Raw genomic sequence first — 18,330 nt, 5'->3', positions numbered from 1 at the left:
TGTGGAGAAATTGGAGAGGGTCCAGAGAAGAGCAACAAGAATGATTAAAGGTCTTGAGAACATGACCTATGAAGGAATGCTGAAGGAACTGGGTTTGTTTAGTTTGGAAAAGAGAAGACTGAGAGGGGACATGATAGCAGTTTTAGGTATCTAAAAGGGTGTCATCAGAAGGAGGGAGAAAACTTGTTCACCTTAGCCTCCAATGATAGAACAAGAAGCAATGGGCTTAAACTGCAGCAAGGGAGATTTAGGCTGGACATTAGGAAAAAGTTCCTAACTGTCAGGGCGGGTAAACACTGGAATAGATTGCCTAGGGAAGTTGTGGAATCTCCATCTCTGGAGATATTTAAGAGTAGGTTGGATAAATGTCTCTCTGGGATGGTCTAGACAGTATTTGGTCCTGCCATGAGGGCAGGGGACTGGACTCGATGACCTCTCGAGGTCCCTCCCAGTCCTATGAGTCTATGAGTCTATGAGCTCTGTGTCAACCAGCTCAAAAACAGAGCTTTCTTCTTCAGAGGGCTTGTTCTACAACATGATGCAGTTAAGGATTGCTGACATTCAGTGTTCTACAGCTCAGCCTGATGATATCATCATGAAATGGTTACTTGTACTCAAAAGTTTGACAAGGTCTGAGGAAGTGGAGCATAATGGTTGCCATTATTAGGAAATAGCATTAGGACATACATCCCATGGGTCAAATCCTGCAATATCAGGCCAAACTCTCCTTGAAGTCTGTGGGAGTTTTTCCTGAGAACAGGATGATTAAATTATGAGAAAGGACATCAAGGAGCCTTTAAGGGTTGTGTTTAAAGCATGGGACCAGGAGCCAGGACTTCTGGTTCATATTTCCCACTGTACCAATGAATTGCTGTGTAACTTTGGGCAAGTGACTTAACTTCTCTGTACCTTAATTTTCCCCTCTGTAGAATGGGCATCATAAGCGCCTGCCTCAAGGGGTGAAGTGGGTCATGAAGTTTAGCTAATTAAGATTTGTAAAGTGCCCTGAGATCCTAAGATGAAAAGTATGCAGTATTATTATTAAACTCTCACATGAAATGATGTCTGTTTTTTAGTCTCATTTTGGGTATTTCCTACAGTAAATTTTATAGTTATTTGCTCATACATGTGGGTTTGGTTTTCGGGACCTTCATGTACGTTAATCAGTTTCACTATGACATCATTGATAATGCTTGAGTCAGGTCTAACAAAGAAGAAAGAGAATAGTCAAGCCCTGGACAGTTCAAAGTTGAATGAATAGTGTCTGCAAAAGGCAAAGACAGAAGTATGGAAGATGTACCCTGTCATGTCTATGAACGAACATCATGGTGGTGCAAATCAGTGTAGCTCCATCAAAGCCAATGGCACTATGTTGATTTACACAAACTGACAATCTGTCCCAAACTGGATCTGTTTATTTAATGAACAGCCTGACATATTTCTCCAGCCTTCTTCCTAATGGTGGTCTGAATGTGAATTTGGTAGCAGCTGCCCATCCACAGAGATTCTGGACCTATTGCTTAAGTGCCCCTTTAAAAGCTCCTAGTGCTGGTGACTGTTCGTACATCATCTACATACCAAAAAAATGATCCCCCTTGTGATTCAGCAAAGGAAAACATTGCTGGTTTGAGATCCTGGAGGTCTAGAAACCCTCAATTTTTTTTTTCTCTGAAGGAATTTCCTTTTTTTACATTTCTGACTTCTCTACCACTGAAGCCAGGAAGTTGTCTATCCATGATCAACAGTGACCAAAATTTGGTTTTCCGGGAATGTACTCCCTTCCCTCCACACAAACTCTTGAAGTCTGTAATTTGCTTTTCTAGCCTGATAATGTGGCTGGCAGATGCATCAATTTTGCCAAGTCATCATCTGGAAGGAACACTTTCTCTCTTATGCAACAGCCTTCATTTCCCTGCTGCTTCTCCCCCTCACACCCCAGTGCATTGACTCCAGCTTCAACATATTTCTAACAATCAGGCTGAGTTAGACCCACTCATGGGACACTAAGCAAACGTGAGTGAGACCATTATGATGTCTGGTATATGACCTGAAACTTTCAATTTCAGAGGACATAGTCCAGAAAATGTAGGGACAAAGAACCCAGCGCTGTGGTTTCCCTTTGCTTGGCTAAACAAAATAGCTGCTATCTATTTTTACTGAAAATGTGGGATTTGAGGCCCTCCTCACTCTGTGTACAAAACAAAAGATGCCGCCAACAATAAAGGGATGGGGTGGGGGTCACCTTAGTATAACTCCATCTGATTGGTCTACAGAAATGCTCTCAGGGATTCTTCAAATATTTCATGTCCACACAGCAGGAAGTGAAGGAAGGTGGAAGAAAGTTGTAATGGGAGGTGGATTTTTGGAATGTTTTATCACCTACTGTATGCAATCTAGTTGTAGCCGTGTCCATCCCAGGATACAGCTCTGTGTGTGGTTTGAAAGTTTGTCTCTCTCACCAGCAGAAGTTGGTCCAATAAAATATATTACCTCACCCACCTTGTCTGTCTAATAGCACCTACTGAAATTCCCCTTTTCCGTTTTAGGACTGGGATAGAATCAATATAATTCCACATACTTTCGCCACTTTACTCCTCTTCTGTGCTATGTTGCTGTAAGATTTTGTGTGAGCGTTGTGTAGCACACCATGCAATCAGTACCAAGATACTATGATAGTTATGATGATGAGATCATTAGAAATGGCATAAATAGATAGATAGATTAGATAGAAAGAACTAATGCCTGATCTCATATTCCTTGAAGTAAATGGAAGTTTTAAGTGCTAAGGTGTGATTTATATCAAATCTGGTATGTACATGACCTTCATGTTTATGGAGATATAAAATGAGCAGCATTTTGAACTCTGAAGCCTCTGATCAAAAAAGAATTTTTTCTCTTTGGGGTCAACGTTCCTGAACAGGGCAGATAAAGACTTTTGTTTTGTTTTGCTTATGCTCAAAAATAAACAAGTTTATAAAATGTGTTCTTTCTTGGTTACTGTTTTGATTGAACATAGATTTTTAGAAGGTCAAGCAAAAGTATTAGATGCCTCAAAGTGGTAGTGAATACAACTTGGGAAGAGAGAGAGAGAATAAACTCAAAGATCTGGTTGGTCGTTCAATCTCTAACTTCTTTGATCCTACATTCTTTTTAGATGAAATGTTATACATTACAAACCTATTTCCTGGAATGCTCCTGGAATGCCTTATACTAATCTAGTATTTGTACTACTGATCATAATCTCCATCTTAGGTACATGACACTTCATCCAACATGTTCATGATATCTGTGTATTCAATTTCTCCTGAACGTGGTGACTACACATCTTTTTTTCCAAGCCTCCTCTTAGAGATTGCTGCAGATAAACTGAATTTTGCCCACCCCCGTTTGAATCCATGGGTCAGCTACCACTCCTCAGCACATCTAATGTGGTTTTAGCACAGTAACACTGCAGCATAAATTGCTACATGTGGCCCTTTGCAAAGCGCCTTCTTTTGAGACATTTAATCCCAGACTGGATAAAGCACTAGAAAATAGAGTAAGGAACAAATGAATGGAGTAGATGATCTAGAAAGTATTTTCCACCACTAACCTCTATGATTACATGATTAATCACCCAGCTTCCAACTGTTCCTACAGTTGCCATATTACAGCATTGTGATAGTTACAAAGTTCATATGAGCTGGCCATTTCATTCTAATCCTTTCCTTTCATATTCAGAATGTTCTCAAAATTTGACCTTTTGGGCTGAAATTTCTCATGATCACTCTCAATCTGATGAAGATTTTAATTTTTTAATTTGAAAGCTTGAAGAAATTGCATTCAGCTCTTTTTCTACTTCTATACCTGCGAAGGGAAAATGTTTTTTCATTTTAAATGATGCATTTTGACTTTCTTTTGAGCTTGGAAAACTCAAAACCAGAGTTAAATTTTTACACTTGACATATCAGTAATCTGGAAAGTGGGCTAATCTGTGCTAAATTTGAAAAAATGGTTTTAAAAGAAGAAGTTTATGAACTTTTGAAAACCATGTGTAGAAACCATGTGCTGAGCATACGAAGTGCTTTGTGTATGCAGACACACATAATAAAAATGTTTTAAAAAATAATCTCCCCCATCATTGCTAATACTAGTGCAGCTCCAACAGCGTTAGCAACACCAGGAACACTAATGTAGATAAGCCAGGTATTAATTATTATTATTTTAATTATTTGTATTATAGTATCGTCTAGAGGTCCCAACAGAGATAGAGGAGGATCCCATTGTGCTAGCCACTTTTACAATCACAATGAGAGATAGCTCATGCCCTAAAGAATCTCTAGTCTAAAAACGCAAGAGCTCAGGATAGTTTTCAAAAGTTCAGAGTGTGTTATTTCAAAACCATTATTACATGCTGTTAAAAACACCAGTAGATGTGGAAGCCTTGTCTACACAAGCTCCCAATGTTGCAATCTCCAGGGGAGCTGCACTAGCATTAGCAATACTGGGATGGGTTTTGGAGAAAAAAAGCCCAGTACAGACATCCTTTCAACAGACTCACATCTGATTGTTCTCATAGCTTCCAGGAGTCCTAGATAAAAATAGCTGCAAAATTAAATATTGAAGAGACTGAAATAATCGATTAACAGAGCTGGCAACCATTCTGCGAGTTCCAGATTGTCCTGTTTTGAACCAGGTGAACCCATGCCCCATGAAGAATACTCATAATGTGCTCACGGATCTTGAAACTTGATGTGGTTTCGACACAACTGGATAACATTGGTGGTTGCGCTGATGATAGACAGATACTGTCATAAAATATTACTAATGCTAATAATAAATAACAACAACAAACAACCCCCCTGCAAGTGATTCCCTCATCTGGGCTTCCGCAGTACAATCTTTCTTCTTACTTTCTGTTATTTGGACTGTAAACTCTTTGACTCAGGGCAATATTCAGTTGTGCCTTATGTACAGCACCCAGAACGTTATCTGAGGCAGTGTGACACTGATGGATTCTGTGTGATGTTTTGTCACCTAGCATCACTGCAGCATGATGATGTTTCGAAGCAATTGATGTCTTAATGCAGGATCTTTATAGAGTGACTAGATGTCCTAATTTTATAGGGACAGTCCCAATATCTGGGGCTTTGTCTTATATATATTAGTCTGCAGAAAAGAAGAATGAGGGGGGATTTGATAGCTGCTTTCAACTACCTGAAGAGGGGTTCCAAAGAGGATGGATCTAGACTATTCTCAGTGGTGGCAGATGACAGAACAAGGAGCAATAGTCTCAAGTTGCAGTGGGGGAGGTCTAGGCTGGATATTAGGAAACACTATTTCACTAGGAGGGTGGTGAAGCACTGGAATGGGTTACCTAGGGAGGTGCTGGAATCTCCTTCCTTAAAGGTTCAATCCTTGAGGGGGCCATTTGGAGATTGGTCCTGCTTTGAGCAGGAGGTTGGACTTAGATGCTCTCTTGAGGTCCCTTCCAACCCTAATGATCTAGGTTTTTAAAGTCAGGCTTGACAAAGCCCTGGCTGGGATGATTTAGTTGGGGATTGGTCCTGCTTTGAGCAGGGGGTTGGACTAGATGACCTCCTGAGGTCCCTTCCAACCCTGATATTCTATGAGATAGATGCCTATTACCCACCACCAAACTCGATTTTTCACATTTGCTATCTGGTCATCCTTGGTCTTTGCAAGGCTGCAATGGTGAGATTGGGTCCACTGGGTGGAGTGAAAAGTCAGTGTCCCTTCCCACTGGCTGTGGAGTAGCCACAGTAGCAAGAGACCATGAAATCAGAGAGCGGAGGGGATTTTGAGGGGCAGGGGTAGGCATGGCTTTCCGGTGCAGTGGTGGCAAAAAAGACAATTGTGTGGGGAGGGGGGAGAATCCCTTTTTCTGTTTTCAGTCTAGAGCGCATGGGCGGGGAAACAGCCCCCTCCCACAGCAGGGCAGCCGCCTAGCCCACCATGGGACCCAGGGGGGCTCCTTTCCTGTCCCCCTCCCTCCGGCGAGGAGGGGCCCGCCCGGGGCCCCGCCCCTTCACTTCCCGACGTTCTAAAGAGTGTAACAGTGGAGCCGGCGCTGTCAGTGCGGCCGGGAGCGCGGGGCAGAGCGGCCGGGAGGCAGCTCGCTGGGATCAGTGTTGCCTGCACGCCCCGCTCCCCGGCTGGGAGTGCCCCGTCCCTGCCGCCGGCTCCACCTGCCCCCAGCTCCGCCCTGAGATCCTGCTGCCCCCGTTCTCCCACCCTTCCCCAGGATCCAGGCACATGGAGCTGCTGTGCGTGGAAGGGGGCCCCCGTGTGCCCAGGGCGGAGCGGGACCCCCAGCTGCTGGGGGACCGGCGGGTGCTGCAGAACCTGCTGTGCCAGGAGGAGCGCTATAGCCCCCGGGTCTCCTACTTCCATTGCGTGCAGAAGGAGATCAAGCCGTTCATGCGGAAGATGCTGGCTTTTTGGATGCTGGAGGTACGGGACCCCCCTCCCCTAACCTGGGTCCTACCCCCACTCCCCTCAAATCCATCCTGGAGTCCAGCAACAACGCCTTTCCTTATCCTTTTGTCACCACCGCAGACACAGGCAGAGAGGCTGTGCCTGCTGGGTGTGGGAGAGAGGGACCCACCCCAATCGCACTGGAGTGTGAATGGAGGAGAGGATGTAGTGGGGTCACCTAGTGGTGGGGCAGTTGGGAGGGAGACTTTTTTGGGGTGGGGGAAGGCATTCGGTTTGAGGAATCTGTATCAGTTGGTAGGGGGGAAGCTTGGGAGAGGGTCTGGGGTGTCACTTGCTACAGGACGAGTTCCAGAGGAGACAGTCTGATAGGGTGGGGAGAAGCCTCTGGTTTGTGGGGGTTCAGTATGCGGTGGGAGGGCTCTGGTGGTCAATCTTTTGGGGGGATGGTTAGGCAGGGGGAATAGTGGGGTAAGACGGCATTTAAAAGAGGCCTACCTCCCCCTGGGTTTTTGTAGTGATGATAGACCAGGGGTGCTTGGGAGCATGATTTCCACCTCTGCATATGGGGAATTGCAGCATTTCCTCCTGCACCGAGAGGGCCACCCGCACCCAGACAGCGTGCTCTCTTCCACGCCCTGGCAGTGTGTGCTTTTGCCTCTAGGGGGTCCCACCCGCCTTACCCCAGGCCCCCAAACAGTCAGCTTAAAGTTCTTTGCCATACTATGTCTAGCAGTTTAGAGAGCTGGAGTTCCAATGCAACCCTAAGAGAAAGCCTGGGTAGAAAAACATCACAACCTTCCACTCCGCTAAATTAAAAGCAACGCGATCCTCAGCATTAAACAACTTAATGAGGAAAATATCGGAGATGTCTCCGTCTCTTTTTATAAATGATCAAGCAGTGAATAGTTTAGATTCAGAGGAAAACAAAATTACACGATGAAGAAACAGAATCCGGATTGAATTCAATCTGTCGATTTCTCTACCCCACTGGCTGTTGCGACAAACTGCCCATTTCCATTTTTAAGCACATGCCAATGCCAACTTTTAAAATTATCCTCTATCTTAAATGCACTTTCTGAGATAGTTACTTGCCTAAAAGCTGCTTTGGGGCCTGATCTGCAAGACACTGAACTCAGTAAGAGTTGAAGGAGCCCAAAGTAAACTTAGAGGCTGTATCACTGGGATTTCCTAGGGGTGCGGTTTAATAGGATTTGAGCTATTAAGACCAAATGTAGGTCATATTGAAGTCGGTGGCACAACTTCCATTGACTTCTGTGGCAGCAGGATTTAGTTGTAAATGGTAATCTTTCATTTTTAATTGTTAATGAGGGTGAGGGGGAATGCGGCCAAAATTAAATCTGTGAAATGAGAAGTGAGTCTATTTTTTTTTTTTTTAAGGAGAAAGTCTCTGGCATGCAGTCTTATGTGGGTAGAGAGTACACAGGGAGGCAAAGTTACAGTTTGAAAGAGAAGGATGATCTTTGCCATAGCACGGGGGGAAATCTCAATATTTTTGTAGTTCTGTTAAAACAAGGAAATAAATATGGCCGGTGTATTAATAGCATAGTTGAGGGAATAGAACAAGGGACTTAAATTTAGGATTCCCAGATTCTGTTTATTCCTGTTATAAGTGTGGTGTAGATAGAGAAGGGGAGCCAGGAGTTTGAACTCAGTTTCTATCCCTAGCCCTGCCAGTGACTCTTTTTGTGATGTTGGGCAAGTCACTTAGCCCAGAGATTTCAAAAGTGGCCACTGATTCTTGGTGCCTCTGTTTTTTGATGGCCAGCTGTAGCCACACTGGGACTGATTTTTTTCAGAGGTTCTGAGCACCTCCATTCAAGGAGAGCAGAAAGTGATCAGCACATCTGGTCATTAAGACCTAGATGCTTGAAGTTGGGGAATCAGAAACAGAGGCACTCAAAATCAGTGGACAATTTAGAAGATTTTGGTCTTTAACCTCTCTTTGCCTCCATTATACCCATTTTACTATTTTCCCTTCCTCCCAGGGGAAGGTGAGGCAAGTTGTAGGACATTGGGCCAAATTATCTGCTGGTGACGTGTTGGAGTTACTCCAGCAGAGAATTTGGCTCTTAAGGCCAAAAGTGCTTTGAGAGCACCAGACAAAAGGCTCCACAAAGTGCCAAACACTGCAATAACTAGTAGTTTCGAAGTTCTGATGTGGACAGGAGCAGAGGAGTCCTGCATTTAAAACACTTCCTTTCTTCTGTTGGATTTCATCAGGTGTGTGAGGAGCAGAAATGCGAAGAGGAGGTCTTCCCCTTGGCCATGAACTACGTGGATCGCTACCTGTCTTCGGTCCCTACTCAAAAAAATCACTTGCAGCTTCTGGGGGCTGTCTGCATGCTCCTAGCTTCCAAGCTGCGAGAGACTATGCCCCTGACTGTGGAGAAACTCTGCATTTACACAGACAATTCCATCACACCACAACAACTCTTGGTAACCTCCCCACTCTGCCAAATAGAGCCTTTTTCCCTATTCCCCAACTCCCTATATCCTCTACATGCTGCTACTGCTTGGCGACATACCTGCCCTGTGGCTCCTTCTGTCTTCCTTCCCCTGTTTCCCCAAGCCCCTTCCCCCATGTTCTGCAAATAGCCTCTCTGTTTCCTTGCCCAAGTGGACACACAACCTTTTGGAGAAGTAGAACTGCACCCCCCACTTAGAGCCGCCACCTCTGCCTTGATCCCATGCAGCCCTGGTGTTATTCCCCATTGATTGCTCAGGTAGGCAGAATCGTGACACTGAGGTTATAGAAAACATTACATGTATTAAACACACATCCCCATGACTGAAATTCAGTGTGTTCCATTTTGGGACTTTAATATGGTAAACAGCTCTGGATTCACAGCCCTGGAGAGACCAAAGGCCCTTATTCACAGAACAGGTATAGGCGAGTCTCATCTTACGCTGGGGTTACATTCCGCAGTCAGCGCATAAAGCGAAAATCGCGTATAGTCAAAATTACATTGAGTGTAATGGCGGGCAGAATCGCCCGCACTACAGGTACAGTATTTAAATTGTTATTTTTCTCCCCTTTTTTTGTTTTTGCCAACCGCGCAAAGCTGAATTAATGCATGTTAAATGTGTGTAAGATGATACTCACCTGCATTGCAAAAGGCTGTGGATGGGAAAGGTGCTGTCAATGTGCATATCTGCCCAAACTAGGAGGGACTACATCTCTGGGGATGAGAGGAGAGCTGAGTTTCCATGTCCTCTCACTCTTCTGAGAGTGCTCACAAGGGGGCTAGTTGTGATGAGGGGCTTTTGTGACCTAGATGCCTGCCCACTGGGAGACCACGGTCCTTGGCGCTCAGAGACCAAGGTGGTAGGTGCTGTAGAGAAGGGCTGGGAATGACGTCGGGAAGTGTCATGGACTTGCTGCCATTTAGGATTGTGTGTGGGAGGACAGGAATAGTGCAGTGGGAACGAAGTAAAGCCAGTTTTACAAGGTCTCAAGTGACACTAGGACTTATTTACTTAACTCCATTGCTGCCCAGGTGTCCCATGGATGGAGTCTTCTTGGTGGAGCTCAGTCAATAGAGGAGGAATGTGAAAGGGCTTCAACCGTGTTAGAACATGTGCCCTTCAAGAGGGAACCACCACCTAACTTCAGTGTAATAAACATCCTTTAGGACAGTTTGTCTAACAGAATTTCCTAGGGGTAGTCATCTGCTGGTTAGGTTATTTTTGAGGAGTGGGGGTGGTGAGATGATGTAATGATGATTTGTCCCTGAGATGGGGAGTGGACTCACTAAACTTTCAGGTGGGAGCTGATAGACATTTCTGGTTATTGGAGAACTTTTTTTTATGATCATGCAAATGAGGATGGCGGAAGTTCCCTTCACCTCCCTGCGACTTCCCCTGAAATATATGGAGGATTGCTTTTGCTTCGGTAACATGGGTGGAGGATGCTCACAACCAGAATAGGTGGATTGTGCCACATGTGATAGCCAGGTACTGGTGTCCACAGGAGTCGCAGGTGCTCATTGTGTCTGTGGAGTTGGCCCCATGGTTGGAATGCAGCTCCTTGCCTGTGCTGCTGTACAAGAGGGTCCTGTTGGGCACGAAAACTCTATATCCAGGGGTTTCACTCTTCTGTAAATAAAACTTCACCCCTTGCAGCACTTCCTGATTCTTGAATATATTCCATGAGTGTAAATCCCATGGATTATAGTGGGAATTATGTGCATGTAGTTCATTTCTGGATCAGGCTCCAAATTAAAGGCTGGTATGTGTGTGGTCCTGTGGTAATGATAGGGATTGCCATCTGGCAGAGAGACAGATTCAGTCTCCATTCACACCTGGGCCTGCAGAGATCGGGACGGCTGCAGGGGCAGCAGGCCAAACACCTGAGCAGGAGCGGGGGCACCAGTTATCTTCTGGGAGTGTGGGTGCATTTAAAAGATGAGATGGGAAGGGTGTTTTTCCCCATGCCCACAGGTGAGAATGAGATGGGTAGGTCAAAATGCTCCAATTCAATGGCCTGTCTGGATTTAATGCTAGGGAAAGGTGCCTGATTGCCAGTCCTGGAGACCGAAGGTTGCTGTCCACTGAACAGGTGCTTGGACTGCAGCAAGGCAAGCTTTCTCCACGTGTTGCCTTGTTGCCATTTCTGACTTGATCACTAGAGCTGAGGTGGGGGTGCAGTCTTCATGGCCCAGGCAATCCTTCGCCTCTCTCCTGAGCCCACCAAGTAGCGGAAGGTAGGTCATGTCCATTGCAGTTGTTTCTGTGATCACGGAGAAATCTTGACTGATCACCACCAGGCACAGGTTTTGAACAATGTTCAGGTTGGTTCAGCTGCCTTGAAGTGCCAAAAATCAGACTGATTTTATTTTGCTATGGGTTTGGGTTTTTTAAATTAAAATTTTCAGGCTTAGTGTATAACAGGCATTACTTTTGGCCCTCGCTAATTGAACTTTCAGAAATGGCATGTAGCTCTGTGTGTGCTTGGGCTGTGAAAGAGGCACCAAGCTTGACGTTTTCCTTTCTTCTTAAACTGAAATGCTTAGAGCTCCGTACCTGAACCACTCCAAGGGTTTGTAAGCAAGGATTCTTGGGTAAGATGTGCCTAAATACACACACACACACATATTGTCGGGGAGAATAAGTAGTGGTACTCTGCCAGGTGCCTCCCACAACCCAAACTCCGCCTACTTGTGACACCAAAATGAGATGCCACTCTCAGTAAATTGGGTGGCTCTTCATATGGCTGGACCTTTCCTTTCTGTCTGTCCATCTAGCACCCATCATCATAGTATCAGAGTACTTCCTTTTGTGCTTTGCTCAGCAGTGAAATAGTTAACAGTGCTGACATTTACATTTTCACCAATAGGCTTCCACGTCAATGCCCAGTTGAGATGAGCAAGAATGGTTTCATCCTTGGTGCCAAGAATCCTGTCTTATGGTGCTAAAGAGGGGCTTCTCATGCATGTGTCCACAGCCAAAAGAGTGGAGCCCCCCATGAACTAGCATGGAGCTCCAGGGGCAGTTGTCTCTCTAGTAATTGGGGTTAACTTGTTTGGGGTTTTTTTGGGTGGGGGGAGGGATTGAGCAGAAGGTGAGCTGCCCTGTGATTAGAGGCAGCAGGTGGGTCAAAGCAGTTGGGGGCCTGGAGAAGGACTTCGTCTTCGAAGGTCATTGGGAAAGAAGACAGCTGTAAGGCTGTGATCTGAAAGTCACACCAGTCCTGCTTTTGGTAAACTCTGTAGCCCAGCTGGGAACAGACAGTAGTATGACTTCCCACTCTGACCTCCTCTTGCTGGGTCATAGGCTCCATGGCCTGAGAAGGATTACAAACTCTCCAGGATAATCTTGGATGGAACTGGTGAGGTTTGCATTTGTGTTGGGATGTGACAGAGTTAATGCTCTGCTTACAAAACCAGAGAAAGCTGCTGCTTTCCTCCTATGTGCTAATGCTATCGACTTCTCTTCTTTCACAACACTGCAGTGAGAGTGGGTGGGGAGGGGAAGGAGAGCTTCTTCATCACAGGTTGGACAATGGATACATCCTGGCCTCTCAGCACAAATCTGTGCTTCCGGCGCACTCTCCTGGGCCCTTTTAAGGGAAGCTAGCTCACTTTCCCAGCAGGTTCACTTCCTTCTCTTGGAGAGGATGCCTGGCACAAGCTCGGCATTCTAAAAAGGATAAATTAAAACAAAATGTTGATGAGGTTATTCTTGGCAGAAGGAAATGATGCAAATGAAGGACTTGTCCACTTGGAGGAAGTTGGATTTCCGTCAAAGGGCGTTATCTAACCATCTTTCTTTTTTTCATTAAACCACTAGGCGAGAGGGTTTTCTTGCCTGTGCAGGATGGTACTTAGCCACAAGATGGTTGGAGGGAGCAGCTATTGTCATACCGTCTCTTGGCTTCGTAGGACCTGGTTCATGTATTAGCTGTCCTGTTGTCTTGTCCTCTCCCTAGATATTGGAGACCTTGGTTGTAAAGAGATGATAGTTTTGGCTTCCAATATAGCAATGCTGCTTCCTGGCATCTTGGTTGCCCTGAGGTTTCAGAGGTGTTAACGGCTTGTGCATAACCCATGTGCTCTTTGCAGGGCAGGAGAAGGGAGATGAGAATGAAGATGACTTGTGCTATTGCAACCCAAGGCAGTTTCACTTGGCTCTTAGCCTGAAGCTCGTGGGGTGGGAGGGAAGAAAACAATCCGGTTGCCAATGTCTTTGCCATAAAGCAAGAGTCTTGCTTTTGTCCTGGCCATCCCGGCTTCTGCTGCTCCAGCCTTGTAAAATCCATGCAAGTGTCTCAAGCAAAAGAACTTACCGGCATCTCTGCTGATTCTCCAACGTAGGTGGCAACAGTAACTTTTCTTCCTCCCCTCTTCCCAGAGTCCCATTCACTGATGCTTTTCTCCAGCTGCCATCTTCAAAGACCGCTCAGGACCTGCCATCTGGTACAGTACACTCCTGGGCTTTGACCTTAGTAAGTCTGACTTCCTGACTGCAAGGCATTTATGGTCAGAATTCAAACGGGCTCAGTACCCATTTAGGCATCAAAATAAGTGGCCAGATTTTCAGAAGAGCCCAGCACGTTGGGCTTTTCTAAAAATCTGGCCCCAGTTCTCAGGGCTAAGCCCTTGAAAATATGGCCATTGCTGGCAGAGAGTTATTTTGTATAGCGCTAGTGATGTGTAGAGACCCATAGAAAGGCAGGTTCTTCTCTTAGAGGAGCTTAGATCGAAGGGTCCAGTCCTGCAGGGTGCCAAGCATCCTCCACTTAAGCTCCCAAGCAGGAGTGTGCCCTTAGACTGATAACACCATGAATCATGCCAGCAGCTCATGGTAGGTAGAGATAGTGAAAGAGAGACAGCAGTAGACTATGGGAAGTGATGACTGCTCTTGGCAGAGCATTTCCAAGGAAAGCAGATCAGGCAAGTTTTGCTTTTGCTTAATTCTTGGGTGCAACTGTTGTGACTGTTCTATGTCTGGGGAACTGGAGGGGGGCAGAAATTGTTCCAGCCTTTGCTATAGACTGCAGCCTGAGCGCTGATCCTTCACAGGAGACAGACACAAACATTTAACCAAAGTTTCCTATTTGCAAATGGACTTTCACGTTCTGCTCATTTCAGTAATTCTGCATCTGTTGCTAAGTAGGCTGGGTGGCCAACTGCAGCTTTGGAGTCTCTTCCCACCCACTTTTTGAGTCAACCGAACGAACATAGATGAAGGAGGTCAGAGCTGCTCAAATCTGTTGTTTCTAATGTAAAGTGTGCGTCTGCTTTGAAAAGCGAATTTACAATGGCACCTTGCTGCTCATCAGCTCTGCTGACTTCAGTGACAAAAATTGGCATGGACTTCATCTCCCATAACTCCTGCAGAGCCACCACAGTGATGGGAAAGCGAGCCGGATTCCATTCCTCCTTGGGCCTCTTGAACAGAATTACTTCCTAAAGTCCAGTCATTTAAACTTATGCAAATTCATCAAAGGCAGTGAAGTTGCACAGATATTTCTGAGCGTAGAATCTGACCTGCAGCATTCTTATTGTGGATGAAGATCTACAAGAAGGAAAGGACCCAGTTTGACTGTCAGATCCAGGTTGAGTTTGCAGGGCTGCAAATCAGTAAAAATATCTTTATACATGTAAGCACTTGAGCTAGAAATCACTGAGACATGTTAAACACAGGATCCCATGAGGCTACATTTCAGAGTAGAACCACAATTTGGTGTCAGCTTGGCAGAAGAAGGAGAGGTAAGGTTCAGTGGAAGCTGCATTACTAAAACCAGTATTGGATGCAGTGGGGAGAGATCAAGAGAGCAGATCTGGTGGTGAAGAACCTGATTGTGTGTGCGCTCCATGCATAGAAATCCCAGCCAAGTGGAGAGGTGTTCTGCACACTGAGTATCCTACAGGATTGGGACCTGACTTTCTCCCAGTACAGAAAAAATGCAGAGCTAGCTGGGAAGTGTTGCTGGCTCTCCAGAGTGATGATAAACTCTGCAGTCTAAAGAAACAAAAGATAATTTCCTATTTTTAATTTTTTTTAACCACTCAGAGCAAGTCAATTAGATGCCAAGGAAACTCCAGGAAAAGGATGTTTGTGATCTTGAGAACATTGTCGCTTTGGTGAGCTGTTCTCCTCTCTGTAGCAGCCTTTTGTTGTGCTGCTTCTAATGATTAAGAAATTCTGACACACAGTTCAAAGCTGGAAGACGGGGGGGGGGGGTCAGAGAAAGCAGCAAGAAGTTTTTATTAGGGTGGCGCAAAGCTTCCGTGAGCCTGATCCTTTGAGGTGCTGAGAATGTGCAGCTCCAAGACTCTTTTGAGCCTCCCTGCATACCCTGGGAAGAGCTGCTGCTTTGTCATTCTTGAAAGGACACACTGAGTCATCCAGACAGGTAATAAAAACAGATCAGTGCAGGGGGGAAATAACCCCTCACACACTATAAGCCTGATGTGTCCAAGGTGAGCTCCCATGGGCCACCCAGCTTTCTCAGCTGGGCTACAGTTTTTCCTGGTGGGTGAAAGGGGACGATCTCCTTCTTCCAAACATTTTCTGCAGCTGGGACAGGCTCCCTCTGTCTCTTGTTTGCGGTTGGTATGTCTTGTGTCTCTTCGGTGCTGGGTGGGAGGTCCCAGACTGACAACCTTTGAGGCTTCAGTCTCCTGTTAGTAGCGTCATAGAGTTTATGGCCAGAAGGGACCATTAGATCATCTATTCTGATCTGTGTAACACAGGCCAGAGAATTTTATCCAGTAACTCTTGTGGTAAGCCCAATAACTTGTTTGACTAAAGCATATCTTGTTATCAACAGAGCAAGTCTGAGCAGTGGCCATGCTTGCTTTCCCATCAGTGCCCCAACCCCAGAAAGAGGCCTTGGGCCTGACCTGGACAGTGTGCGTATCGGGGCCAGAGGGAGTATTAGCTTTGGCACATCAGCCTTCCCAGTGACATTGGCAGCAAAGAGATTTGAACCCCAATTCCCAAAGACTTGGATTGAACCCCAGTAAGCTAATTTCACATAGGCAGCCAGTCAGCCAGCCATCAGGTGGTAAGAACTTTCAGTCACGACTGCCCAAGGCTATGTTCTAATCAGCGATCGAGAGAGGAAGAGCTCTGTATCCCATTCCCGATCCCTGGGCTCTGAAGCAGAGACCTTTTTCTGGGTCCTCTTGCTAGTCTGCCTCAGCAGCTCAGACCCCCTTTCTGTAGCCAAGCCTAATGTCCATTCTATATTCTCCTGTAATACGGTGCATCCCAAATGACCTTTTCCTGTGATCTTCCAAGACCTGTGTACAGATTGTTGGGTAGGTGCTGTTCTTATGTGCTGTGAAGGTAGAAAGTAGGCTGGTCAGTATAAAAGACCAGGAAATCCATCTGGGAAGCTAGGGGGGGAAGGGGATCTAACACCCTAAAAGAAGCCTGATTCTAGCAAAATGCCATCCACTGGCAGGAAATGGCCTTGCAGCCGCACAGTGATGATACTGTGCGTTTTGCCCAGTGTGCGATTCGAAACAGGTTGAGCAATGCTATTGTTTAACAACTCAGAACTGGTACTGTTGTGTAAGGGGAAAAGGTGGGGTTTTTGTTTTTTTTGTTTTTAAATAAGCTAAGCCAGATCCGCCTGAAAAATCAATCTTGCTTCTTCGAAACTGCTTATCCTGGCAGAATTGGCTGCCCTGTTAGCTTCTCTGGGGGCAAAATCAACCCCGTAATCTATTGCCATTTAAAGATAATGGGACTTCTGGTAATGGGAACTACACTCTGAAATCAAGTGACCTAGTTAAGGCCAAGTGATGTCAAGAGGTAGAGACACCACTTTATTTGTTGCACTTACGTGACTTCCATCCCAATAATATCGGAGCGCTTCACACAAGCTTTAATATACCTATCTTCACAGCTCCCCTGTGAGACTAGGCAGTGCTGTTCTCCCCATTGTAGAGGTCATCTTTCCTGTTGAGGTGGCTATGGAATGAAAGGGCTGGTTTGGTTTGGTTTTTTAACAAAAGGAGGAAGTGACACCTCTTGGCTACAGGAGATCCCGGACTCTATTCCTGGCTCTGCCACAGACTTGCTGTGTGATCGCGAGCAAGCCGCTTGACCTCTCTCTACCTCACTTTCCCCCTCTGAAGCGGGAATAATGCTCAGAGGGCTCACTGGAAGCTCAGTGGGCATGATCCTGAGAGGGGGTGAGCAGCTGCCACTCCAGCTGAAATCAATGGGCATGCGAGGGCACAGTGCCTCTAGGGATCAAGCCCAGAGTCTGTAAAATGCTTTGAGATCACCTGGTGGAAGGAGCTATACTAATGCTGCAGGCGAGTGTTCAAAAGGGTCCCTGTCATGCTGTCTGCTTTCTAGTCCTTCCGTGTTTAAAAGTTGTTCTTGCAGCAGACCCTGTCATCCTGCCTCAGGCTGGATCCTCACCAGGTCTTTTGAGCCAAGTTGGGTCAAGTTTCTTGGACAAGAGACCCTTCCGGAAAGATGGCGAAGGAAGTGGTGTGGTGACTGGGTTGTGCTCTTCTTTACAAGTTAGTAGAGAGCCAGTGACCCAGCCTGGCGCTAGGGGGCATGGTACCGTTGGAGGTGCCTTAGGTAGACATCCTGATCATTTGTTGTCACTAAAGACCTCAGTGCCTTGTTCTTCAGTAATACTGGATACTAAGCTTGGCATTGTAGCCAAATTCTAACGTAATCCCTCAGTTAAACTTCCCTATAGATGCTGTTGGAAAAGTTACTCTTCCTTTTCTAAAACTGCATAGTGTCACGGTTGTAGAATGGCTTCTGTGCTCCAGCCTAAAGGTGGCTGCCTTTCATTAGGCAGGGAAGCAGTCAGTGTAGACGGTCCAGCCATAAAGTGGTTAGAGGTGGAGGGTATTAAGGTTAATGTTCCTGGGTGAATTCTGTGATTCTTACTCTGGCAGATGCCCATTGCCATCAATGGGAAGTTAGGCTGAGTGAGGACAGTGCAATTTCACCTGTAGGTTGGCTTGGTTTAGCCCCACACTCATTTTGTCCATCTCTATTGTAAGCATTTAACCTGCATTCACTGCCGGAATATTCAGGGCCATCCCTTGTAAACTGCTGTGAGCTTTCTTAGGTGCAGAACTTATCCGTACCCTGTAGCCCCTTTGTGCTGCACAGCCAGAAGCCAGGGGGTCTCCAGCAAGCACAGAGGAGGTGTAGCCATTTCTGTTCCCCTACTTAAAGGAGCTCGTTGCAGGAGGCATTCTGGGAACGGAGAGGGGGAATGGCCAGGGGGTTATTCTGCACTGTCCCGTAGGAGTTATTGCAGCAGGTTTGCAAGTTAAGGAAGCTTTTAGCACTAGTTAACCTGCACCAATAGAGGAGAGGTCTGTGGCTTCTTCTCTTGAGCCCTACACAAGACTGTGCATCAGTGCAGGCATGGATTTG

At 46.0% G+C, this 18,330-nt stretch overlaps 1 protein-coding gene across 2 annotated transcripts in view; it reads left to right on the top strand.

Moving 5' to 3' along the window:
• The window catches only part of CCND3 (cyclin D3), a 68,311-nt gene that overhangs the window by 41,039 nt on the left and 8,942 nt on the right, over positions 1–18,330 (top strand). The window contains exons 1-2 of one of the 2 annotated variants that reach the window (XM_030561459.1): positions 6,067–6,453; positions 8,680–8,895. In XM_030561459.1, coding sequence (XP_030417319.1) covers positions 6,256–6,453; positions 8,680–8,895 — 414 coding nt within the window. In that variant the 5' untranslated portion in view covers positions 6,067–6,255. Of the gene's footprint in view, positions 1–6,066; positions 6,454–8,679; positions 8,896–18,330 lie in introns of those variants that run through there. The other variant, XM_030561460.1, reaches the window with a different exon arrangement.

This window comes from Gopherus evgoodei, chromosome 4, assembly GCF_007399415.2.
Source record: "Gopherus evgoodei ecotype Sinaloan lineage chromosome 4, rGopEvg1_v1.p, whole genome shotgun sequence".
Taxonomy (NCBI): Eukaryota; Metazoa; Chordata; order Testudines; family Testudinidae; genus Gopherus; species Gopherus evgoodei.
This window is presented reverse-complemented; position numbering and strand designations above follow the sequence as displayed.